Below are 26,981 nucleotides of genomic sequence, written 5' to 3' on the forward strand. Positions count from 1 at the left end.
GCGATTTCGTATGTCAGCAGGAGTACTCTCGTGGCTATCTCACACACTTTGACTGCAAATTTGTTTGTCAGTCTGCTGTTGTGCTGCCACTCATGAACAGCATTCCACGCGGTGTTTTCCAACAGGATAACGCTCTCCCTTATGCAGCTTTTGTAGCCCAACATGCTCTACAGAGTGTCGACATGTTGCCTTGGCCTGCTCGATCACCGGATTTGCCCCCAGTCAAGAACACATATGGGACAGCATTGGATGTCAGCTCCAGTGTCATCCACAACCAGTATTAACCATTCGTGTACTAATCGACCAAGTGCAACAGGCGTAGAACTCCATCCCACAAATTTACATCTGGCATCTGTACAACAAAATGCATGTATGTTTGCATGCTTGCATTCAACATTCTGGCGATTACATGGCTTATTATGTACCAGCATTTCACAATTGCAGTGACTCTATCCCGTGATCCTGTAAACGTAATCACTGACACATGTCACCTAGAGAAATGTATTCCCGAAATTTCATTACTTTAAATTAATTATTTTTGGTGTTACTTTTTTCCGTCAGTGTATGATGCAGGACCATAAAAGTAGGACGTTCCGAAAAGGACACGTCCCGCTATCATCAAGGGATTAGAGATAGAGCTAAGACATTGTTAATAAGGAAAAATGAGTGAATTTTAGTGTTGCATTTTTCAGTTAAACGTCCCCCTATTCACATGAAATGACATAGCAAATCAATGGGTGTAGTATTCTCTTCATCCGCTTTTATGTCAGCTCGGTGTGTCTGTGGAGCTGTACCATGGGAAGCAAGGAGAGGATGTTGGTTGGTGGCTGGTATCCTCATTGTGTAATATAAACTGCACGCAATTGATATCTGGGTTCTTTATTCATAAAGAAAGAGATATTTAAGTTTCCATGTGCTTTTGTAGAAGCTATCTTCTTTATAGTCCACGTAGCCTCAATGCTGTTGAAGTAGAAGTTTGCTATGATCGCTGTAAGGTTACTGTGTGCTGCCTGTCCCTGTTCTAAGTTTGTGAATCCTTCTCGGTGACACGCTAGAACTCCACGGCGTACAGACTCTAACTAACTGGCGTAACAGGCTCGAACTAACTGGCTAAACTGACTGCCTAAACTTGCCCTACGGTCCGTGGCGGTTATTCTAAATACTGGCGGCTGAGAGGGCGCTGGCGTTTTCCCAGCGAATCTTGTCGTTGTACTCTATCGACACTTCGCAACCTCCATGCTGCATGGCGTGCTGTCGCTGGAGTAAGCCAGCACAATAAAGAAACATTGCAAGGCTCTTGAGCGAGTATTTTAACCCCGCCGCCCCTGACGTGTACATGTCCAGCACCTTATCCGTTGCATCTCCATGTACGATGAGAATTTGCATATTGAGATTCCTTAAAGCACAAACTTTTTCCACTTTCAATTTTCCTGCTATTTTTTTGTAACTATCCGTTAACAGTCGCGACTTGTTGCCCTCAAGCCAACCTCCATACAGTCAAAACCAAGATGGAGGTAGCTCCAAGGTTAGAATCCCGGGCTGCGAAAATTATCGAGAGGTTTTGTCACACTTTCTAGTAGCACAATAAAGCTCCAAAAGGATAGTATAATATTTCAGTAGAACATCTCGACGTAGATTCTTAATTGCAACACAACTAAATCTGCAGGAAAATTGAAAACATTTATTTTGGTCAACTTCCCTGTTGCATAGAGTGTTTTTGTTCCGTAACATGCAGCTTAAATTGTTCCCAAGAGATTTGGCTGCCATGAAACCACATTTCCAAATGGTCAGTAAACAACTATATTTAAATAATAATGATGTTCATAGGCTCGGGAACTGACTCGTTTCATATCGTGTTGTTACATAGCCCAGGGCATATGTGACTAAGTAACCTACTGCGAGGGGCTCCTGTACAGAACAACAGGAGGATGCCGCAAGGAGTAGTCAAGCTAAAAATTTGATTACTGTGACTTAATCTTTTGTACTGCAAGTATGTTGAATACTGAATATCTAGAATGGAGCTATCCCTTTTCTTTAAGATGACTGGGCTTGCTTTGTTTGGACAAAAGTGGCATTTCTGATCAATAGTTGTATAATGTTAACTGCGAACGCAACGTGAGAAGATTCATACCAGGTTTCTGGTCCCCTGGATTCTAGTACATACCAAGTTCGCGAACTAACAATGAATATATTTTGCCACCATTTATTGAGCCAAAAGTATTCTGCGAGTATGCAGAGAATTATGTCGTAACATAATAGAATGAAAATAAGTGTTTTAGTATCAGCGATTGTCGAGACTGTTCTCACAGTGAGAACAACAGCACGCAGTACCTGCACAGTATCCCGAGCACGAAAATACCGGGAGTCTTCCACCTATTTAATATTCAACTTCATATTTTCGACTGAAGATGGTACACTAGTTAAAATAATAAGAGGAATCTGCGAAAACAGGTGATTTCAAGATTATATTCCCGGATCTGTTTTGAAACGTATTAAGACAGTAACACTCGATTGGTTCATCAAACAGAAGAGTCTCGTAATGCATTCTTGTTGAAGAGGAATGCGCAGAACCCAGGACTGCTGCACGTACGGCCGAAATTACATTTACACAGCAATTTCTGTAGTGCGTGATAACATGATGAATTAATTGCATAACTAGTAACTACACTACAGCGAGAACGATACTAACGTTCGTATCTATCATGCAAATATTCTCATACAACCACAGTATGACCTCAGTTGTCGTAGCTCTTAGCTACAATTCTCTGTACAGAAATATCTTGCAGATATGATGAATTGCTATAATTACCTTGCTTCAATTGGAGAACGATTCTACTTACGCAAATGCGCTATTCGTATAAATACTGATTTATTATGAAAACGAGTTAATTTCTTTTCACAACTGCATGAAGGTGATGGCTCCATTATACTCCGTTCGGGTAAAGGAACAGATCGCTGGGGCCGCGTGCACGGGAAAATAAAGCCTTGAAGACATGGAACTTCAGACTCTTCCTTTAATACATCAATTTGGTAAATCAGTCACTCCCTGGATCAGTAGACAGATGGTACGGGTCGCCTGTAAGTAGCGCGAAGTGTACATGTGGATAGACAACATTAATGTGCGTACAGTTCTCACAAACATTTTTGATACCGATTATGTCACAGGACTGTGTCTCAGTAGGTCAGGCACCACACATGGGATGTTCGAAGCACGATAACTAGTGATCTGTCTCCAGTATACGGACAGGATAGGGTTGAACCTTATGTGCGGTCAGTTGGTAATCACCGTGAAAGGAAATTTTCTGTATACATTTTTGAGCAACTTGTGAGATCTCATTTTTAGAATACAATGAAATTACCGATTCTCAATTTTCTAACAAAAATATGTATTTTGCTTAATTTGCGCGATCTGATTTTCTCATGTTGTCTAAACGTTGCACGTAAAACTTCAAAATCGTAATTGGAGTACCACCATTGTACTCTTTTGGTATTGTGGGGAAACTGGTACACTACTGTTGGTATCTGCAATACAATAATGGTTCTGAGTGATATGGAAGGTTTAGGTGGATCACTATAGAAATCAAAGATAACTCTTATTGAAGATTGTACGAGACGAGAATACGGCATGGAGTCGTGTGAGCTGCAGAGGCATAGCATGCTGAGTTCGACAGACAGTTTTATCAACGCAATTACTCAATATTATACATGTAACTGACTTGACGTGATTCGAATGATGCAAATAAATTAAATCATCTCATCTTTCTAATAGGGGCAGTGCTGTACCGGGAGGACCATGTCCACCCCTACGCGCACGTTGTTTTTCCTCTGCATGATGGCATCATCCAGCACGACTGCAACTTGTCGCGTAGCTCGCATTGTACGTGCGTAGTTCGAAGAGCATCAGGATGAGTTAACTGTACGCACCTAACCACTAAACCCCTCGGATCTAAACCCAATCGAGAATATGTGGAATCACCTCGATGGAGCTGCATGCATCATGGTCCTCAACCGAGAAACCACAGCATTGGTGTGGACATGGCTCTACATCATTGTCGATACCTTTTAGAAGCTTACTAACTTTCCTCTTGCACGTCTGCGATGCAAAAGGTGGTTATTCAGGCTTTGAATAGGAGGACCCATTAACGTGACTGGACTGTATATTAAGCTATTTGGAGGATTTTTTAATTAATCAGTCACAGTTTTATGTTGAGTAGAATTCTGTACATTTCTAAAATTTCGTAGTTCCTTCACCGTCTTGTACCTTGAACTGGAGTAAGGTATTCTACCATGAAACATGTGATAATTGAAAATGAACATAGTTTAGTTACTTTCTTAACAACTGCATATGTCTTGAAAATGAAAATTTGTGTTATTTGCGAGTAGCTTCCGTTCAAAAAGTCTTTTAACTTCTATTTTTTTGTAATAGTTTCCTTAATTTGATTTCACTTGCTTACTACCGGAGAGTACTAGCCTAATACTGTAACACACGGACTATTAAATACAAAACTGATAACAGTTTCTAGTTAGCAACACTTTTAAATTTGAATAGAATTGTTGTCCCAGGGTACGTGACCATGATGTACCTTGGATCACTTTTTCTCATCTGTAGCTGCGCAGAGTGGCCGGGCTGTTTGCGTGGCCCCTTCCGCCGGAGGTTCGAGTCCTCCCTCTGGCATGGGGGTGTTTGTTGACCTTAGCGTAAGTTACTTTAAGAAGTGTGTAAGTCTAGGGATCGATGAGCTCAGCAGTTTGGTCCCTTAGGAATTCACACACATTTGGAATAATGTTACTTTTCCTGAGCAGTTTTTGTAATTTCGGCTATAGAGATCAACACACAAAGTGAATCCCGTCATTTCAAAATGTAATAATAAAATACACCAAACTTCTGTTCGCAGGGCTGGCTGCAGGGTACCAGTCTGTAAAATGTTCCAAGGTACAACAGCCACCTCCTGATACGCCCATTAATAATGTCAGTTAAATTCTTTACTTGTTATGCTACCTTAATAACGTCTGCTTTGTGAATAGTCTGTTCATTAATACTGATCTAAAAGTATGCAACTACTGATATATGTTTTGTTCAGTTTCAACATCGTCATCAACATCATCAGTGATACGGTTTCCTCAGTGTGTTCGTTGATTACAGTGTTGTTGCGATATCAGTATGCATGTTTCACAAGTATTCACCCGTTTGGCGTTAAGGGTGTAAATAAAAAAAAAAAAAGAAAGACGATGAGTAAGACGTGTAGACTTACAATAGTAAAGCAGTATCTAACAGAAGGCCTGTAACGGCTGCGGTGCATACGAAAATGATAGAATAAACTGTTTCCCCTCTCCCAATTCATTCTTCTTAGACACTCATCTGAGCGGCATAGTGTAGATATCAAAACTGACTAGCAGTGTTGTTTATGTCAAATATTTTAAATAATGTACAAGCGAAAAAGAGCATGTCGTCTGTTCCCAGCAGTCACTCTATATCTATATATATATGCTCTGCAAACCACTGTGAAGTGCATGCCAGAGGAAGCTAAGCATGGCAACTCATTTCAGGGTTTCGTCCCGTTCCACGTATGGAATGCGGCAAGAATGTTTAAAAGCCTCTGTGCTTGTTACATTTAGTCTGATTCTTTCTTCGCAGTACGTAAAGCAATAATACGTAGAGGATGAAGAATATCTCTAGGTTCTTCACTTTGCACTGATTCTTGAAATTTTGTTAACAGGCTTTCACGGAATACTTCGCGACTGTCTTAATGGTTCAGACAGTTCATGTTGTCGGAACCTCCGTGACGCAATACTATGAGTCAAATAAATCTGTGACTATCCGTGCCACCCTTCTCTGTATACGTTCATTAACTCCCGATAGTGTTATCTGATACGGACCCCAAACACTTGTTGGATGTTGTACGATAGGACGGAGAGCTGATTTGTAAGCCCTCTCCTTTGTAGATTGACTGGTTTACCCGGAATCCTGCCGATGAAACGAAGTCTGCCACCGGGTCTTAATTACAACAGAGCCTATGTGACCATTCCATTTCCTGTCCATATATACATGAGTCGATTGATTATAATTCCGAACCATAGGTCTGGTAGTCACAGTATTCTACGTTTTGTCGTTTCGTAAACTGTATAATTACACATTTGTGTTCACTGAGAGCAAGTTATCATCCTTGCATCGTTTTGAAATCTTATCAAGATCTGAATGAATATTCATGCAGTTTTTTTTTCCTCACTGTACTTCATTATTGATAACTTCATCATCTGCGAAAAGTCTGAGGTTGCTATCGTCGGCAAGGTCTTTAACATAACACGAAAAAGAAAGCTATGGACTCACTTCCCTGTGCACTCATGAAGCTACTTCTTCTTCTGGCCATGATTATTCACCAAAAAAACATGCAGCGTCCTGCCTACTACTAAATTCTCAGCCCAATGACGAATTCAGTTTGATATCCCGTATAATTGTACTTTCATTTGTAAACGAAGGTGTGGAACCGAGTCAACTGATCATTCTACATACTATTTTACTGCAAGTAATTTTGTTAAAAGTTTTTAAATCTCAAATAGGTTTTTTCGTACAATTAGGTGTAAGTAGCTACTAAATGGTTAATGACTAATTGTTTTATAGTGAGTAGCAGAAGAATCTATCGACAGGTGTATGTAGTAGCGTTTTAATTTCTGTGGAATTAATAGAGGCGATAGTCACAGGGAAGTTTCTTTGTTATCTCTTTTTTACATTAAAAGATTGGACTGCGGAGTGATAGTAGATGGGGTTGACTTTTTCTTGAAATAGCAGTATAAGCTTTATCCTCTCGGGGGGACTAGTAAAACTGATATCTAAAGTGAACTGCAGAATTTGCAATCTTGGTCACATTTTATTTCGTACTAACAGACATTCAATTTTAGCTTTACAGAATCATTAGAACTTAATACCGACGACAAAGAGGACGCTTATTCGTAAAACAGTCGTACTCTTTTAGGACATGATGATAATTGTAAAAGTTAAACTGATTATCTGTTCATTTAAACTTAATTGTGTCCACGTCTGTAAGCTCTACGTTATATTTGATGATTAGTTCGCTAAGAAAAACATATCGTGGTCCACAACGTTTCAGTAAACTTTGGTACTGACAAAGCAGTATGTGGTATGTGCAACCAAGATTGCAAACCCACTCTGACAAATCAGTATTTTAACAGACTTCAAAATTTACTAAAATCAGTTTTGTGGTTTCATATGGAGTATTCTCCATATGAAACCACAAAACTGATTTCCTAAATTTTGAAGTCTGTTAAAATACTGATTTGTCAGAGTGGGGTTGCAATCTTAGTTGCACATGCCACATACTGCTTTGTCAGTACCCTACACAGTTAAGAAATATTTGTGGTGTGATTTTTTATTGCTCAGAGTGTGTTCATGTTTAAGAAGCCATTATACACGGTGTCCCAAAATATACTTTACAACTTGTCATATAACTCGACCTGCAATTAACTTAGATAGAAAAGTAGGGTATGTCAAATGCACAAGCCCAAAAAAAATTTTTTCTCTTTCTTTAATCAAGTCCAACTGTACATGTGCTCTCCCTGCACCCTTTACTTTTAGTGTGGTAGTTTTCAGAGTCTGTTAGTAATTTATTCCTGAAAGAAACATTTTTGTTTTGTTCCTAGTCTTTAAATCATATTAGTTGTTCAAGTAATATAACTTTATGAGATAAATATACAGACTGTTCCAGAAGGTAGTTTACAGCTTCAGTGTCACATAACTACACTGGTAACGAGAAAAAATGTAAAGTTTATCTGATTCACAAACTTGGTTCACTGAAACGAAATCAGACACCCAAGTCCAGAGAAACTTAAGAATGCGAAATGGGAAATCACCATCCTCCTGGCCATTCATAAGAAAGTACCACAGGAACTTCATGTAACAGGAAATGCCTTCTAATGACGGATATACGTAGAGAATGGCGACAGGTTTCCGAGCGCTCACTACAGAGGTCTGATCGTAAGGCATCAAAATAACTGCGAATCCATCGTACAACAGTGCACCGGGTACTCCGATAGCGTCTCCATCTGTTTCTGTAGAGACTGAAGTCGTTACAGGAAGTACACGACAAGCAAGAATGGTTCAAGTTGCTCTGAGCACTATGGGACTTAACATCTATGGTCATCAGTCCCCTAGAACTTAGAACTACTTAAACCTAACTAACCTAAGGACATCACACAACACCCAGTCATCACGAGGCAGAGAAAATCCCTGACCCCGCCGGGAATCGAACCCCGGAACCCGGGCGCGGGAAGCGAGAACGCTACCGCACGACCACGAGCTGCGGAGGACAAGCAAGAATAACGGTGGCTATTGAGACAGTTGACGTTGACATGTTGGAATAGGTCTGGACTAATAGTTGCCGTTATTCTTGTCACGATTTGGCTTGCCATCTAGTTTCGTATCCTGTAACAATTGCATTCTCTACAGAAACATATGAAGACGCTTTCGGAGTACCGGTCCACTGTCGTACAACGGATTCGCAGTGTTTTTGATGCCCTACGAACGGACTTCTGCGGTGGACGCTCGATAAGCTGTTGGGTTTCACTGAACTTGGGTATCTGATTTCGTGCCAATAAGCCACACCACACACTGAGCAGACTCCATTCTTCGTTTCGTTTATGATTTCCTACCAATAACAAAAAAGATTTTTTTTAGTTGCGTTGCATTGTCGTCTGGAAAGGCGAAATATTTATTCATTACTTTCTAAAAAAAAAATACTTCGTGCATCAGGCAAATATTTCTTCATTTTCAAAGTTAATTACAAGTCGAGTTATATGACAATGAAGTTGTAGATTACTTTTCGAGGCACATTGTATATCTACCCCATAAAGTTATGTCACTTGTACAAACAATATCATTTAATGATCTAGGTCAAAACAAAGGTGTTTCTTTCAGGAATAAATTAGTAATAGTGTCTGGAAACTAAGACATTAAAAAAAATTGTTAAAAAAGTGTTACGAGATCTGCAACGTGTGTACCCACTATAGATATTGTATCAAATTATCCAAATATTCACCTAAAGTGATATAATGCAAAAATGGATAATCTGAATTTGGAAGGGTTAATGGTAATTTGGAACGAGCTTTTCTCAAATACGGTTCCAGTAACCTAAGAAAAACACGTGAGTCTATGACTTTCTTTCAGTAGAAACGACGCTGCCTTCACTTAGGAGCAATGAATCTGCACTCACAAAATTTTTGTGACCATACATTCCAGGCGAAAAATAGAAGACACTACCGATATATCTTGGGCGGTTATTTGCTCGCTGATGGCGGAGACTATATTGTAAGAGAGACAGTGCCTCCAGTTATTTTATTGGAGTTAGGTGACAGCTACACAGCCTTTGAAGTCTCTCGTCCAAGTTTGGGTTTCTGTTGAGAGGGATGAGCCAAACACTGACATCTCTCAGAGAAACATGCTTGAGCGTGGGCACCTAGTGTCACACATTTGCATCAGTCTTCATGGTCTCCAGTGTCTTACAGGGGTTACTCAACAAAAAATTGTCTGTTACCTGGAAATGAGGTGCTTAGTATGAAGCTGGCTCTATGGTTTAGTTTTCCTTTTTCTGTCATCTAAAGGGTGTCCCAGAAATGTTGCTACAAACTTCGTGGGATTTTAGAGGGTGTCTTGCGGAACAAATAGAGGACAGGAACCCGTGTCCGGAAACGTCATCCAGCAATGCTATACAGTGTCGAGTTTGCGTCACGTTCTCGTTTACCGAGCACGGGGTCCCGGGCTCGATTCCCGCTGGGGTCAGGGATTTTCACCTGCCTCGAGATGACTGGGTGTTTGTGTTGTCCTCATCATTTCATCATCATTCATGAAAGTGGCGAGATTAGGCTGAGCAAAGGTTATAGGCGCCACCTCCAATTAGGCCACCCCTTCAGCAGCAAACATGATTTTGTACGCTGACGGACCGTAGGTGGAACGTCTCGCCATGTTGTTTGTTAGTGAGTGATCGCGACTGATTGCCGTGATCACCAGTGGAGAAGATGGAGCTAGCTGCTGCGTACAAGTCAGGCCTCCTATGAATGTGGGAAAGATGACCTGATCAGCTTGGTCCCTTAAAAATTCACACACATTTGAACTTTTTTCCCTGCGAATGTGATGTCTGTTGCCTTGGTGGATGACTGTTGAGGAGACGGGTTTACATTCGCAGTTTATTTTTCTCCTGTGGGCCTAAAACACTGGAAGTTTTAGAGGGTTCCAGGAGGAAAGTGATCTGTGAATGGAAACCCGAATCAAAAACGGCATCCACTGGAGCAACAGAGCACCTCACACATAGTAGACGAGACCTTTCTACGTAGCGTCTATCTTCATCTTCTCCACTGGCGATCGTGGCAATCAGTCTCGATCAACGAATAACAAACAGCATTGCGAGTCGTTCCGTCTACGGTTCCTCAGCGTACAAAGTCACGTTTGCTGCCAAAGGGTTGCCTAGTCGCACAGGCCGGTGCCTATAACTTCGACGCTCTGTAGAGTCATTGAAAACGTTTCCGGAGACGGGTCTCTATCCTCGTTTTGTTCTTCAAGACAGCCTCTAAAATCACCGAAGTTTGTCCCGGGTTCGATTCCCGGTGGGGTCAGGCATTTTCACCTGCCTCGAGATGACTTGGTATTTGTGTTGTCCTCATCATTTCATCATACTTCCTGAAAGTGGTGAGACTGGACTGCGTAAAGGTTGGAAATTTGTACGGGCGCTGGTAAATGCGCATTTGAACGCTTCACAATCCAAACATCATCATTGTCATCATCGAAGTTTGTCGTAACATTTCTGGGACACCCTGTACGTTGGCGAATGTGTCCTCAAGCACTCTTTCGAGTCTCGTCAAGCTGCCGGTTGACTTCCGACGTCTGTTTCAGGCGCGGACTCTTCATCAGCGACCTGCCTCTGCACGACGCCACCCGCGACCTCGTGCTTATGTCCGAGCAGTTCGAGGCGGACTACAAGCTGACTCGGAACCTCGAGATCCTTACCGACAAGCTGCAGCACACCTACCGCGAGCTGGAGGCCGAGAAGCAGAAGACGGACAGGTGCCTGTCTGCCACTGCATCCTGTCCGCCTAAACCACACAGCAAACGGCTTTCGACTAATCTCCCTTTGGCTGCTACACCGTGCTAATTCAACAGCATGTGCTATATAATACAATGCAATTCAAAAACTGCGTGAATGAAACTGATTGTGTTTGTAAATATCAGTTACATTGCATTCGTTCAACCAACCTCCGCGAGATAGCACCACGTGCATTACAGACAACAAACAAAGATGCCATTGGAATGTGTACAGTTCACATGGAGTCTGTAGTATTGTGAAATTCTATGTCGTTTTTCGAAGTGCAACCAGTTTTTATTTTTTAAATAGTATTTTGCAAGTGGTTCTTATGCGTGTTGCAGGCACGTTTCGTGGGAAATATACAGACGGCACAGTGCTGAAAAATTCAATAATGATGAGATTAACATGAAAATTTTCTGAGTATCGTAGGGCGTTATAGTGTAAAATCATTTACTGGTGAAAGGAACTTTTCGACCACGGTTACAGCGCCCTTATTCCGGGTCTACTGATATGTTATATCTACGTGGAGTCGCTTGTATTTTGTCATTGCTGCTCACTCTCGAATTTGGTTTGCCGTGTCACCTCGTTAAAGAGGAAATCTTATTTTCTTTTAAACTACAGCAAACAGTGCTGTGTAGCGAGACATAATTACACAGCTTATTCAGCTTCATGAGCGACATAAAAGTTACTGAGCAGGACGGTCCCACTTAAGCGAATATGTTGGTCATCGAATCATCTCTAAAGGGTTATGTCCCCCTCGTTCTCCACACTTAACCTCTCCACGCTACTTCCTGTGGGGTTGCCTTCAAGGAAGTGTCGATAAAAACCGGTCGTACACCCTAGTGGATCTAAATGTTAACCTTAAAAGAGAGATTAACATGATCAACATCAATATTAACATATGTTTAGTCTTTTCTGGCATGCTCGACATTTTGATGCTGGGGATTCGGGGTAGAGGTTAAATTTTTCAAATGGAACCATTAACATTTTATTCAAGAATTCACTTATCCAGAGTTCCTCAGGAAGGTATCACATTTTACCATTTTCGTCAATGAAACGTAAAGGATACACAGGTTGTGAAGAAACCGATTTCCTTACGGCCTTGAGTGTACACATTACGTATTCAATATAGTGTTGTAACAGAGATGTGGGCTTTGTTTATGATATCTGACTCCCGTAAACAAACGTACTAATTCCTCCCCACCCCACCCTCCCTTCACCCACGCACTTCATTTCTTATTGCTTTAGCCTACAGTGCACTGCAGTCGAGTGGGAGAGTAAGCTAGTAACTGTATGGCGGTATTACACACTGTGAATACAATTTTTCTTTAATATATATATATATATATATATATATATATATATATATATATATATATATATATATATATATATAGGGTGAGTCACCTAACATTATCGCTGGATATATTTCGTAAACCACATCAAATACTGACGAATAGATTCCACAGACCGAACGTGAGGAGAGGGGCTAGTGTAATTGGTTAATACAAACCATACAAAAATGCACGGAAGTATGTTTTTTTAACACAACCCTACGTTTTTTTAAATGGAACCACGTTAGTTTTGTTAGCACAACTCAATAAATAAACAAAAACGAAATCAGTGCCGTTTGTTGCATTGTAAAATGTTAATTACATCCGGAGATATTGTAACCTAAAGTTGACGCTTGAGTACCACTCCTCCGCTGTTCGATCGTGTGTATCGGAGAGCACCGAATTACGTAGGGATCCAAAGGGAACGGTGATGTACCTTAAGTACAGAAGAGTCTGGAACAGCACATTACGTCCACAGGCTAATACCATTTTATTAGTCTTTTTCACTGACGCACATGTACATTACCATGAGGAGTGAGATACACACGTGGTTTCCGTTTTCAATTACGGAGTGGAATAGAGTTCAAAAATGGCTCTGAGCACTATGGGACTCAACTGCTGAGGTTATTAGTCCCCTAGAACTTAGAACTACTTAAACCTAACTAACCTAAGGACATCACAAACATCCATGCCCGAGGCAGGATTCGAACCTGCGACCGTAGCAGTCTTGCGGTTCCAGAATGCAGAGCCTTTAACCGCACGGCCACTTCGGCCGGCGTGGAATAGAGTGTGTCCCGACATGTCAGGCCAATAGATGTTCAATGTGGTGGCCATCATTTGCTGCACACGATTTCAGTCTCTGGCGTAATGAATGTCGTACACGCCGCAGTACATCTGGTGTAATGTCGCCGCAGGCTGCCACAATACGTTGTTTCATATCCTCTGGGGTTGTAGGCACATCACGGAACACATTCTCCGTTAACGTATCCCACAGAAAGAAATCCACAGGTGTAAGATCAGGAGAACTGGCTGGCCAATTTATGCGTCCTCCACGTCCTATGAAACGCCCGTCGAACATCCTGTCAAGGGTCAGCCTAGTGTTAACTGCGGAATGTACAGGTGCACCATCATGCTGATACCACATACGTCGACGCGTTTCCAGTGGGACTTTTTCGAGCAACGTTGGCAAATCATTCTGTAGAAACGCGATGTATGTTGCAGCTGTTTGGGCCCCTGCAATGAAGTGAGGACCAATGAGGTGGTCGCCAATGATTCCGCACCATACATTTATAGTCCACGGTCGCTGTCGCTCTACCTGTCTGAGCCAGCGAGGATTGTCCACGGACCAGTAATGCATGTTCCGTAGATTCACTGCCCCGTCGTTTGTGAAACCCGCTTCATCGGTAAACAGGTAGAACTGCAACGCATTTCCTGTTAATGCCCATTGACAGAAATGCACTCGATGATTGAAGTCATCACCATGTAATTGCTGATGTAGCGACACATGAAACGGGTGATAGCGGTGACGATGCAGTATGCGCATGACACTACTTTGACTCAGTCCACCGGCTCTCGCAATGTCCCGTGTACTCATGTGTGGGTTCATGGCAACAGCAGTTAACACACCAACTGCACCCGCTTCTGCTGTGACGGGCCTGTTACGGACCCGTTTGCGTGCTACGACCATACCTGTTGCATACAGTTGGCGGTAGATGTTTTGCAATGTGCGGCACGTTGGATGCTCTCTGTCCGGGTACCGTTCTGCATACACCCTGCAGGCTTCAGCTGCATTTCGTCGACACTCGCCATAGATGAGTATCATCTCCCCTTTTCAGAGTTCGAATACACCATAGTCACAGTTCCTACAACACTACACTATCACAGACGTCTGGTAACACGGTGTACTACAGTTGGTCTGCGTGCGGAGATGAATGCAGAATAACAGTAGCACCAAGCGCTACATGCGGACACTGCGACAGCTAGATCAAACCACAACAGTGCACTACAGCCACACTCGTAAACACGGTCGTTATCGTAAACATGTCCCTGTAGATGCTGCTCGCCGACCGTGGCCCGTGTTTGTTACAACACGCAACTGAACGTCGGAGGTTTCAAGCGTCAACTTTAGGTTACAATATCTCCGGATGTAATTAACATTTTACAATGCAACAAACGGCACCGATTACGTTTTTGTTTATTTGTTCAGTTGTGCTAACAAAACTAACGTGGTTCCATTTAAAAAAACGTAGGGTTGTGTTAAAAAAACATACTTCCGTGCATTTTTGTATGGTTTGCATTAACCAATTACACTAGCCCCTCTCCTCACGTTCGGTCTGTGGAATCTATTCGTCAGTATTTGATGTGGTTTACGAAATACATTCAGCGGTAACGATAGGTGACTCACCCTGTATATACATGTGTGTGTGTGTGTGTGTGTGTGTGTGTGTGTGTGTGTGTGTGAGAGAGAGAGAGAGAGAGAGAGAGAGAGAGTGTGTGTGTGTGTGTGTGTGTGTGTGTGTGTGTGAGTGTGTGTGTGTGTGTTTTATGGACTGAAAATTTCCATTAAATTTTTCCCGAAAATATTCTAAGAAGTTATGTCGCCATCACCACGACGTGTAGCACACGTTATGTTCCACCGGTTTGGGCGCTCGTGGAAATAAAGGGTATAGATATTCCGTGCTTTCCTTGTAGCCATTACGAGAGAGTGTTATTTCATTGAATCCGAGTAGCTTCCCTCGTTTCACTTGTTTCAATGATATGAGGGTGTTGAAATCACTGTGGTAAACTTGGCATGACTTCCACACCATAGACGGTATAAAGTAGTTATAAAAATTCAGAGTGCATGTTTTGTCGGTGGTGATGAGACAAAATAAAATCCGACAACCAGCTGAACTTTGTATGTCTCTTTCGATGGACGGATTTCCATAAACTACCTCTCAAGCCCTCATAACACCACCATGGCACTGATTACACTCCAAATGTTTCTAAACTATTTGCATCTCTTCTTTCAAGCAAAGGGAGTCGAAGTGACTACCACAGCAACCAATATAAACTCACCATTGACTTTTTACACAGTATTCAAATATTATTACACCTTCTGAATGAGTGTTTCTGTTCTCCTTAGTGCTCAGATTCTCATTAATTTTTCACTTGTTGTCTTTGTTCTGTCTCTCTTGCCTAATTATTCTTGGCGTGTTTATTCCGTTCCCGCTCTTTCTCTGGCCAGCTGTACGCTCCCATCTGGGGGAAATTTGGAAGACGCAGTATTGTCATTTATGCAGGCCATTTTCGTAGAGATTGAGGGTCAATAATAAAACTTTGTACCTAAAATGATCTATGTTTATAATTGTGTACAAAGTGACTAAAAGTACAGAGGAACAGATATATATGCTGAAATTCGCATCTAATATAATCTTTCTATCTAAAGGTAAGAAGAAGGAATCAGTTTTCTAAGAACAGAATACCTTGGAGGTGAATCAAAAGAGTGACTGTGAGTAGTACGGAATAGATCACTTAATTACTAAATATGAAACTGAAAACATCTAAACACTACTTCAAGGTTTTCCACTTGGTAGTCACTGGCAATAACCCATGAGGAGCTGCGACGTATTATTTCTGCGAAAATAGTGAATTTATACAGTTTAACTTTTGTGTTTATCTAACTCATTATTCCAAAAGACATAGTAAGAATATGACTCTTCCTGCAGCTATGAGGGCGTCACCATTTCAATGTCCACATGAAAAGGCTCGAAGGTCCTCTCAGAAACGGTAGAAGGATGATGGCATCCATGGTAGCTGAAACTGAGAAGGGGAAAGGATTTCCTTAACGGTAGATAACATAAATGTGGTCTTGCCATTTATTCAGAAAAGAACTCGATCAACTGATTTTCAAACTCGCTAAATAGCGTCACGTCAGGTTTGCTAATGCCCTAGTACTAGAGCAATCGACTGGAAACGGCATGATTAGTAAGGCAGTACCTCATAACGGTATTAAGTTGGGAAATAGAAAACTCTGCTCACAACGCGACTGTAACAGTTGAAGTGTCTGTTCTTCCAGAGCGCCAGTGCAAGGGAAAGTTTCAGCTGCAAGCATCATCACGTCGCAAACAAGGTATTTGAACTGATGTGATACTGGAACCCTATCTTTACCTATATTGTACTAATATTTTAATTTCTGCGTAAGTAATACACCCAGAATTCTGTATAACCTGTGGGCGTATCCTAATGTTGATTTGCTCCACCGTTTCGACCCTCTACCGGTCCTTCTAACGTCAGGTTAACTGTTTGCGAATACCGTAGCGTAAGTCTCACAAAGTGTCCCTTGTTTTTTCATAGACTCATGTCTTCACCTACTCATTTTCATAGTAATTCAGTTCATGGGCACTTAATTTCTAATATTCTTCGATATGATGTCGTTTCAAATGTTTCTAGTTTAATCTCTCCAGTGGTTCACGTTTCCATACGATGCTGCTTTCCAGACGTACACTTTCTGTAATTTCTTTCTATTTTCTTATCAGTATCATACCAGGAGTGCTCTTACATAAAGAAGGCTTTCTTCTCCTACATCTGATAACTTTTTTACGTGATTTATCCTGTGTAAACTTGCTTCCTAGATGGAAGAATTCTTTCATTCCTTCCACTGAATTGTCACCGCCTTAAAAGAGAATGCAGGTCAGTTTGGAGTGCTGAGATATTGTAGAATCTGAACCGCTGTCGCAAGACACGACAGTGAGTGGTCATATGAAATCAGTGGATTAAGGTGATGGTCAACAATGATAAAAAGGTGCTATTATACCTGAACGTTCCCATGAACACACCGTGTATGAAGTTATCCTATTTATCGGTGTATCTACACAGGCTGTTCAACGTACCCGCAGGGGATAGTGTACCACAGGCGGCCATCTAACATACCGTATGAACAGTGGCCCTAAAGAGACCCTAACAGCGAAGTATGGGGTATTTTATCAATGACAATGTGTTTAAAACCGGATGTGAATTGTGATGTTAGTCTATACAGGCCTATATGAAGCAATTTCGAGTAAATATTGCGAAGTAAATCGAAACGTGGGATATATGAGGACAGATGGCTCTCAGAAGTCCATTGTTGACAGCGACAATTGAAGCTACACGTGTTCAATGGGCAAAACAACACTGAAAACGGATAGTAACTGACAGTGTGTGCAGTGTAACCCTATGAGTTACGATTTTGCTCATTTCCTATTGCACCAAGGTGTCAGGTGTATCAACGGGCTATTAAGGCAGGAAGTAGTTCTGTGGTGTTTTAGGCGAACAGTTTGTGCCACGACTGGGCCAACTCAGGTTACCGGAAATGTGCCGGCCGGAGTGGCAGAGCGGTTCTAGGCGCTACAGTCTGGAACCGCGCCACCGCTACGGTCGCAGCTTCGAATCCTGCCTCGGGCATGGATGTGTGTGATGTCCTTAGGTTAGTTAGGTTTAAGCAGTTCTAAGTTGTAGGGGACTGATGACCTCATAAGTTAAGCCCCATAGTGCTCAGAGCCATTTGAACCATTTTGAACCGGAAGTGTATACCATAACGTTTATTTCAAATTTGTGTTACCTTTTCGTAGGACGTCATGGTGAGAATGCTGTGGACAATCCCGACTTCCAGTATGGCAACAGCCGTTTTCACTAGACCGCACACATACTTCCTGGTTTGACGAACACTCCGTCACACTTTCTCACCTCAAATGACTTGCTAAATCATTCAATCTCAATTGCATAGAAAATGTTGGGGACTATTTGGATCAAATGGTGAAACATAGCAACCAACATCTCCGAAAATTTGTCATCTCTACAGGAGTGGCTTCAGCTATATGTGGCATACCTGAAGAATCTTGGGGACACTCTTCCTCGACAAGCTGTGACCTCTATGACGACCAGACGTGATATTATGCCATATCACCGCGACATCTCCTAGCCTCTTCAGTCCCCATGTACCATATATGATAGCTCCCGGTTGTATTCTTTTTCTCGGGTGCGTACGCCTATGGTACCACGTACGACACACATTGTGTTTGCCACAGCTCACATGATCGTCCTTCTGCCGAGAGCCACGAGGCGGCAGCACTGACTATAGACTTGGGAGTGTGCAACCGCACAGCATCCAAAATAAAGAAAAGGCCATACCATTGTTTCTGATTACAAGTGTTTTCACTCTTTTCAATAATTTACTAAAGCTGTACAGACATTCCTCAGAAATTATTACTTAAATTAATGTTACAACGGCTTTATAATGTTTACACTTTTGGGTATCATATATAATGGGTGGGGTTGTGTTGGGGGAGGAGACCAAACTGCGAGGTCATCGGTCTCATCGGATTAGGGAAGGAAGTCGGCCGTGCCCTTTTCAAAGGAACCATCCCGGCATTTGCCTGAAGAGATTTAGGGAAATCACGGAAAGCCTAAATCAGGATGGCCGGACGCGGGATTGAACCGTCGTCCTTCCGAATGCGATTCCAGTGTGCTAACCACTGCGCCACCTCGCTCGGTCATATATAATACCTCAGGACTCAATGAAGACTTAATTTAAGTCAGTGTAAGTATTTTTTTTTCCTTTTAATCCTTCTTTTCGCTTTATTCCCAGGCTTAACTTCAATGTCCAGAAGATGTGAAAATGCCGAGTAGGAGGTTGAGGCGTTACCTTTGTACGGTGTGAGCAGTGCAAAGTCGTCCTTTGTTTCACTACTGACAAGAATACCTTAATATCTTCCACAGAAAATTAAATTAAATTATGACAAAATGTAATCAGTGGATTATACAGCCAGCCGATTGCAGATAACTGGTTGGCTGTATAATCCTATGTTGAAACTACAGTAGTAAATCGTTGCTGAGTAACAGGGATGTTCAAAACTGTAACAAAATGTAATGTTAACTCAATAAGATCCACGTGGTAAGATCAAGAAAAGTGAAATTACTTCTAAAAAATATGCTATGGAAATTTTGTTTGAACATTGTGTATTGTTTATTTAAATTGTTGAAAGTTTTGATACCAAGTGTGTATTTTGACTTATCTTGATATCTGCAGTAAATAATAAGAGGAATATCTGTAACTTTTTTCCTTAGTAATACGAAGCTGCAAAGTTCTGTGCGTTATTGTCCTGTTTAAGTGCTGAGGTTCACTATGGTACATGTACTTTCTGTTGTATCCTACCTTGACGTGAAATATGTGGAGTCTAGGAAAGCCTGCCTTCTCGGATCGCTAGACAACGTTCGAAAAAATCGTATTAATGAGTTTTATTACGAAATTAACAATGACAATACTTAACTTCAACAGTAACACAGAAGTGTCGCAATCAAAGGGCGACATGCAAATAAGAAATCTCTTCAGTATACAGGGTGTTACAAAAAGGTTCGGCCAATCATCCAGGAAACATTCCTCACACACAAATAAACAAAAGATGTTATGTGGAGTGTCCGGAAACGCTTAATTTCCATGTTAGAGCTCATTTTAGTTTCTTCCACCTACGCTCAATGGAGCACGTTATCATGATTTCACACGGGCTACTCTACCTGTGCTGCTAGAACATGTGCCTCTACAGGTACGAGGCAACATGTGGTTCATGCACGATGGAGCTCCTGCACATTTCTGTCGAAGTGTTCCTACGCTTCTCAACAACAGATTCGGTGACCGATGGATTGGTAGAAGCGGGCCAATTTCATGGCCTCCACGCTCTCCTGACCTCAACCCTCTTGACTTTCATTTATGGAGGCATTTGAAAGCTCTTGTCTACGCAACCCCGGTACCTAATGTGGAGACTCTTCGTGCTCGTATTGTGGACGGCTGTGATACAATACGCCATTCTCCAGGGCTGCATCAGCGCATCAGGGATTCTCTGCGACGGAGGATGGATGCATGTATCCTCGCTAACGGAGGACATTTTGAACATTTCGTGTAACAAAGTGTTTGAAGTCACGCTGGTACGTTCTGTTGCTGTATGTTTCCATTCCATGATTAATATGATTTGAAGAGAAGTAATAAAATGAGCTCTAACATGGAAAGTAAGCGTTTCCGGGCACATGTCCACATAATATATTTTCTTTCTTTGTGTGTGAGGAATGTTTCCTGAAAGTTTGGCCGTACCTTTTTGTAACACCCTGTATACAATTCCTAAGTGGCCGGTCTTGAAGTATCTAATATCGATGCGGCTGTAGAAGTGGGCCGCGGCCAGTCTGGAGCGGCGCTTGTGTCCTGTGCACATAGTCGTTGTCGTCCTAGAGAGGGGACGGTCAGCGTGCAATAGGCTGGCGTCTTGTCACAGCCGTCTCTGCTCTCTCGTTTCCGGCTGGTCTGCCGGTGCCTGACTTTACGCCATAACACTTTCAATATGTGCTCCGGATTGAAGAGGTTTGGGGTGACTACTAGTTTTTCTGATGTGCTTTTATTGTCCTTTTTCCGCAATGTATCTTACCTCAGGGCACAACTTCTGTGCCGTCTGCGAACCTCAGAATCGGAGTTCAGGAATTCAGTGTATAACTGCACATACTGTCAGACTAGCCAAACAAGCTGTGGACATTAATGGCCTCGGATATAGAGTGTGTAACGTTACACTACTAAGTGACACGTTGAAAACGTCTGGTTCTTCCTTCTGGAACTAAGGACGCCACGATAATCGCTGAGGACCGCGAGCCAAGGCAGGTTGGCATTTTTTGTGTGCTCCAGGAGAACGGCCTCCCCCCTGCATCCCTCATCTGCTAGGAGACTGCGCGACCTTGACCGCCCGAGCAGCCCTTACCCTCAGCCGGCGCAGCACCGTTACCAACTACGGAACACTTTCCGTTACTCGGGCCACACCAATCGCAGGAACAATGACAACCATTATTCATTAATTTATTACTGAATGTTCTGCAAATACTTTTCTCCAACACATTGCGAGTTCTTAAGACTTCCCTTGAATTGAGCTGTTGTTGCAGTGCATTCAGACAGACGCTAAAATAGGTAACAAGCGTCACGAAACAATGAAACACCGTAAGACAATCATCAGCCACTGAATACTGAATGCTACTCTGGCATAATTTCTAACTCATTCATTACTTTACGTTTCACTTATGAAATACTTAAAAGGCAAATAGTGAAGAGCTAACTAAGGCTGCATGCAAAGACTAGCAAAGTAACGAAAATCGAAATTTTAGTGCGGCCGCACTTGTTAACTTTACCCAACCTTTAGAACTAACATTCCCCTAACCACACAAAAACAACACAGGTCACACTGTTTATTCTTTTCTGGCGTCAGCGTTGTCACTCACTTTCGTAGACGTCATATGCCCAGGCAGATTTTCTAGTCGTGAAGACTGCGTCTCATCTAGCACTCTAACAGTGCAGCTCTCTTCTTGCCCTCTTATCGACTGCAAGTATAAGAACAAAGTCATGCCAGGGAATAGCTAGTTAAGGAGTAGGTCGTCAAGAAAGAAAGCTCTCGGGGTACCACAATGTTACGAAACGGCCGATAAAAAATTTCCCGTTCGAAAGCAGTATAGTGCAAAATCGGTATGCCATACAGGCAAAATCGCCGTGAGCATTGAGGAAATCAGCACACCCACGGTTAGATAAAACATCGCGTCTTGCTGCGTCAAGAAGTCGGTAACTGCCTGCTGCACATCTTCGTCTAGCAGGAATTGTTGACCGTTCAAGGGACTGAAGGCGTGATAATTGCATAGGGAGACGTTATAACTACAGGGTGGGTGCTTCAGTATCTCCCACTTATAACTGACGTAACTTCTGCGTTACGACATTTGTGATATGGGGACGTGCGCAATTGGAGACGTTCGCAATTCCTCCCCCCCCCCTTTATATCCAACCCATCTCATCCTCTCTTTGTCGATCTCCTCCTTCCCCTCTCTCTGAGCAAAATCTCCTCTCCTGTCAATCTATTCCTCCTTCCTCTCCCTGTTCAAATACTCCCCTTTGCTTATTGTGTGCATCTCCTCAACTATCTGTCCCTCTCCTCCACTTCTCTTTCTCTGACCATTTCCATCTATCCCTCTCTATGTTCATGTCTTCCTCCAGCATCTATCTCTTCCTCCCTCCATCTCTGCCCAACTCCTCTTCTTCCCTTTCTCTGCCCGTCTCCTTCTCAACCCAGTTTCTGTTCATCACCTCTTCGTCTAGCTCTCTATCCATCTCCTTCTCCTCCTCCTCCTCCTCCTCCTCCTTCTGTCTCTGCCTGTCTCCTCCTTCATCCTCACTGTCTGTCCTCCTTCCATTCTCCACGTTATCACAGTGAGCCTAATAGGGAGTTCTTAGCCCTGCAGTATTTCTTTACAGATTTTATATTGTATGTGTACCATCTTAAATATATTTTACATATATTTCTCGCATTTCACTCGTATTTGTACACATAATACATCAGTATATCTAGCGAATTTCGCACTGCAGTTTCATTTTCATGCAGGTTAATTTTTATGACGTCGTATCTCGTCCACTATCTGCTGTACAATGATGTAATTTTGCAGGTACATCCAGTGGTATATATGTCTACTGTCTGCGAAATCTGTTGTGAATAGAGTTAGTAATAAAAAAGTATCGTAATGGATTAAAACGTCATTTTCGACGCGGAAGTTTATGAAGTCATATGTCCTGAAATATGTGCCGTACATTGGGCTATTTTTCTAGGTTCATTCAGCGGCATCTTAGTATTCATAACTCATATCTCCTGAAATAAGTGTCATACAATCTTGTAGTTTTCTGTGATATATGCGAATAATGTCTCCAAAATGTGTCACGAATACAAATTGTAGTAAAGAAGTAATAACTTGAAACGTCATGCTTTATGAGGCGATTTTACTGCAGGGACAACGAAAATGTAGTAAGTAATAAACTTCTTTAAACTTTTAATGGAGTCGTCAGTGGCAGAAAGTTTTATAAAGGTTTGAAATTATTTGTAAACTTTATTACAAGTCTCCAAGTGCTGTCATTCTCAAATAACGGGCTGATAATCTCCGTATTGAGTGCCCAGAAGTTGTTCCTTCTCAAATAATGAATGAATAAAATATCGTTATTCGAGTGTCACGGGCTACGCAGACTTTTCGCCAACACCCCTTTGATAGATGGGTGGTTCTTAGACTCTGAGTGATTCTTTCCAGACAGTCAACGATGTGTGAAGCGAGTTTTGTTGCAATTAGTCCAGGAAATGTGGGACATACATATATAACAGATACGTATGTCACACACACGTACACTCATGTTCATAAATTGAGGATAATGCTGATACACGGTGAAACAACGCTCTGATGGCCGGTCTGCGGGTTTAAATCACCTCGGGGTATGACCATGCGGTGCATTTGACCTGCGGTCGTCGCACGGTGGCGCTGGCAACAGTTCACATACGCAGAGGTGTGTTGGTGCATGTCAGAGTACGGTGCAGCGAGTAACTGTGCAGACGTTTTCAGACGTGCTAATGGGGACTGTGTAATGAAAGTGGCTCAAAGAACACATATTGATGACGTTATGAGGAGTAGAATACTAGGGTGACTGGAGGCTGGTCAAACACAGCATGTCGTAGCATGGGCCCTCCGTGTGCGACAAAGTGTGATCTCAAGATTATGGCAACGATTCCAGCAGACAGGAAACGTGTCCAAGCGCTAAAGTACGGGACGTCCACAGTGTACAACACCACAAGAAAACCAATATCTCACAATCAGTGCCCGCAGACGGCCACAGAGTACTGCAGGTCTCCTTGCTCGGTACCTTACCGCAGCGTCTGGAACAGTTGTTTCCAGACACACAGTCTACAGACGACTGAACAGACATGGTTTATTTGCCGGGAGACCTGGTCACAGGAGATCCCGTAAAGCCTGGTGTCAAGAACACAGTACATGGTCATTGGAACAGTGGTCCCAGGTTATGTTCACGGACGAGTCCAGGTATAGTCTGAACAGTGGTTCTCGCCGGGTTTTCATTTGGCGTGAACCAGGAAGGAGATACCAACCCCTTAATTTCCTGGAAAGGTCTTGATTTGATGGTGTGGGGTGGGATTATGATTGGTGCACGTACACAGAGGAACTGTAACAGGTCAGGTGTATCGGAACGTCATTTTGCACCAGTATGTCTGCCTTTTAAGGAGTGCAGAGGGTCCCACCTTCCTCCTGACGGATGATAAGGCACGGTCCCAAGAAGCTGCCATCGTGGAGGAGTACCTTGAAACAGAAGATATCAGGCGAATGGAGTGGCATGCGTGTTCTCCAAACCTAAACCCTGGGATGCTCTCGGTCGACGTATCGCTGCACGTCTTCAAAACCCTAGGACACTTCAAGAGCTCTGACAGACACTGATGCAAGAATGGGAGGCTATGCCCCAGCAACTGCTCGACCACCTGATTCAGAGTATGCCAACCCGTTGTGCGGCCTGTGTACGTGTGCATGGTGGTCATACCCCATATTGATGTCGGGGTACATGCGCAGGAAACTGGCGTTTTGTAGCACAAGTGTTTCGGGACGGTTTTCTCAACTTATCACCAATACCGTGGACTTACAGATTTGTGTCGTGTGTGTTCCCTAAGTGCCTATGCCATTAGCACCATTAGTGCCACGTTGTGTGGCACCACATTCTGCAATTATCTTTAATTTATGAGCATGAGTGCACATACATACATATTATACGTTATAAGTTATATGGGTTTATTGATGCTTGGTGTCCAAGCATGAGAACAACCGTTTTACAGCCGTAAGGTCTTCGACCTAATGTCGAGAGTCGTGGCCGTACTTCACATACTTCAACATCATCTACTATCTGTCCCTGCCACAAAGTGTCGCCATATGGCACTGTACTCCCATGCAGCCGCTACATCTTGCTCTGACATCGGCCCAATTTTGACAGGTCCTTTCTAGTTCCACATTTTTACAGTACTTTATACCGTCTAACTGATTCTCCTCTCTTACGTCCGCATGATAAATCGAAATGGAACTCGTAGAATTAAAAAACATTATACGGAACGCAGCGCCGGTTCGCCATAAAGACGACACACTGCTGTAGACGTTAGTAGAGGCTTGATTCGCCGTGTGTGACGGCAGCACCTCAGCCCCCCACGCGCGCGTCTCTCTGCCCGCAGGCTGCTGTACTCGGTGCTGCCGCCCAGCGTGGCCAACGAGCTGCGCCACCGGCGGCCGGTGCCGGCTCGCCGCTACGACTGTGTCACGCTGCTCTTCTCGGGCATCGTCGGCTTCAGCGACTACTGCGCCGCCAACACGGACGCCCGCGGCGCCATGAAGATCGTCTGCATGCTCAACCAGCTCTACACCGCCTTCGACGTGCTCACCGACCCCAAGAGGAACCCCAACGTCTACAAGGTCAGTCCGAGTTCTAGCCACCATACTTGCCCCCTTAATCAGTCTGCTACGTCAGTAGTGTAGGAAGTCTAATGTGTGATCGCTTCACTTGTTGGTGACTGATTCTAGAAAAAAATTATCGCAAACGGCAGTAACTGAGATGTACTGTAGATGATACACCCCTCTCCGTCCAAACAGGCGTCAGCAGGCCCAACGGTAACGGCCGACCGCCGTGTCATCCTCAGCCGACAGCCGTCATTGGACACGGATACGGAAGGGCATGTGGTCAGCGAACCGCTCTCCCGGCCGTTGTCCGTTTTCGGGGCCGGAGCCGCTTCTACTCAATCAAGTGGCTCCTCTACTGGCCTCCCAAGGGCGTAGTGAACCCCATTTGCTGACAGTACTCGGCAGAGCCGAATGGTCCCCCATCGAAGTGCTACCTGAGGCCGCCAGTCACTAACTTCGGTTATCCGACGGTAACCGGTGTTACCACTGCTCCAAGGCCGTTTTCGAATGATACACAGGATGACTGTAACCAAAGTCCAGCTTCAAAATACTGTAAAAAAAGAACCGCAGCTCAAAATGACGGCATATTAGAACGGAATGTAATCGAAGATGCGGAAAAGTTAGCCTTATGGTTATTTTTTTGCTGTCTTAAAAATTTTGTAAAATTAAATTTAAAAATTATGTTTCGAGCTTAAACATTACGGCTTTCTGCCTTTATAAGATTATGGTAATATATATTAAAATTTTGAAATTTAATTGTGGCCCTCAGCCATTCGTATTGCACGTTGCATATGTTTGCTGTTTTTTTAAATTATTTTATTGCTATCTTAATTGGATTTTTATCTTGTTGAATTGTTAAGATTTCTTGTTTCGAGGCCTTCAGCCGTGAAAGAGTTGCATTCGGTAAAGGTCCGGCTATGTGCCGCTTTGGTTGTAAAGGTTATTAAATTACAATAAATGACATTTAGAAGGAGAAACTGAACAAAAATTTTCCCAGTAGATGGTACTGTAAGCGTCATAACGTAAATGGGTTCGATTGCAAGTGAATCTCAATACGGCGGTTACGATGTGAAACGCACCTTAAACCAATCTTACTGTGCAATGTGCATGAGTGTACAAGTTTGGTATTGAGGAGCCGTGGCACAGTTAAGGCCACTCACCGCAGCAGGATAGTACCACATCGGACGGCAAAATTGGTTTTCAATGGTCCTGAGGTTAAAAATCGCAAAAATAGCGACACTGAAATTGGATTTTCACTGCCGTGAGACTGACG

At 42.9% G+C, this 26,981-nt stretch overlaps 1 protein-coding gene across 1 annotated transcript in view; it reads left to right on the forward strand.

Annotated features, from left to right (window-relative positions):
- The window catches only part of LOC124805068 (guanylate cyclase soluble subunit beta-1), a 214,547-nt gene that overhangs the window by 139,561 nt on the left and 48,005 nt on the right, over positions 1-26,981 (forward strand). Inside the window, exons 10-11 of the mRNA XM_047265492.1 lie at positions 10,898-11,068; positions 25,486-25,723. Of these exons, the coding sequence (XP_047121448.1) occupies positions 10,898-11,068; positions 25,486-25,723 (409 nt within the window). The remainder of the gene's footprint in view (positions 1-10,897; positions 11,069-25,485; positions 25,724-26,981) is intronic.

Source organism: Schistocerca piceifrons, chromosome 7, assembly GCF_021461385.2.
Source record: "Schistocerca piceifrons isolate TAMUIC-IGC-003096 chromosome 7, iqSchPice1.1, whole genome shotgun sequence".
Taxonomy (NCBI): Eukaryota; Metazoa; Arthropoda; class Insecta; order Orthoptera; family Acrididae; genus Schistocerca; species Schistocerca piceifrons.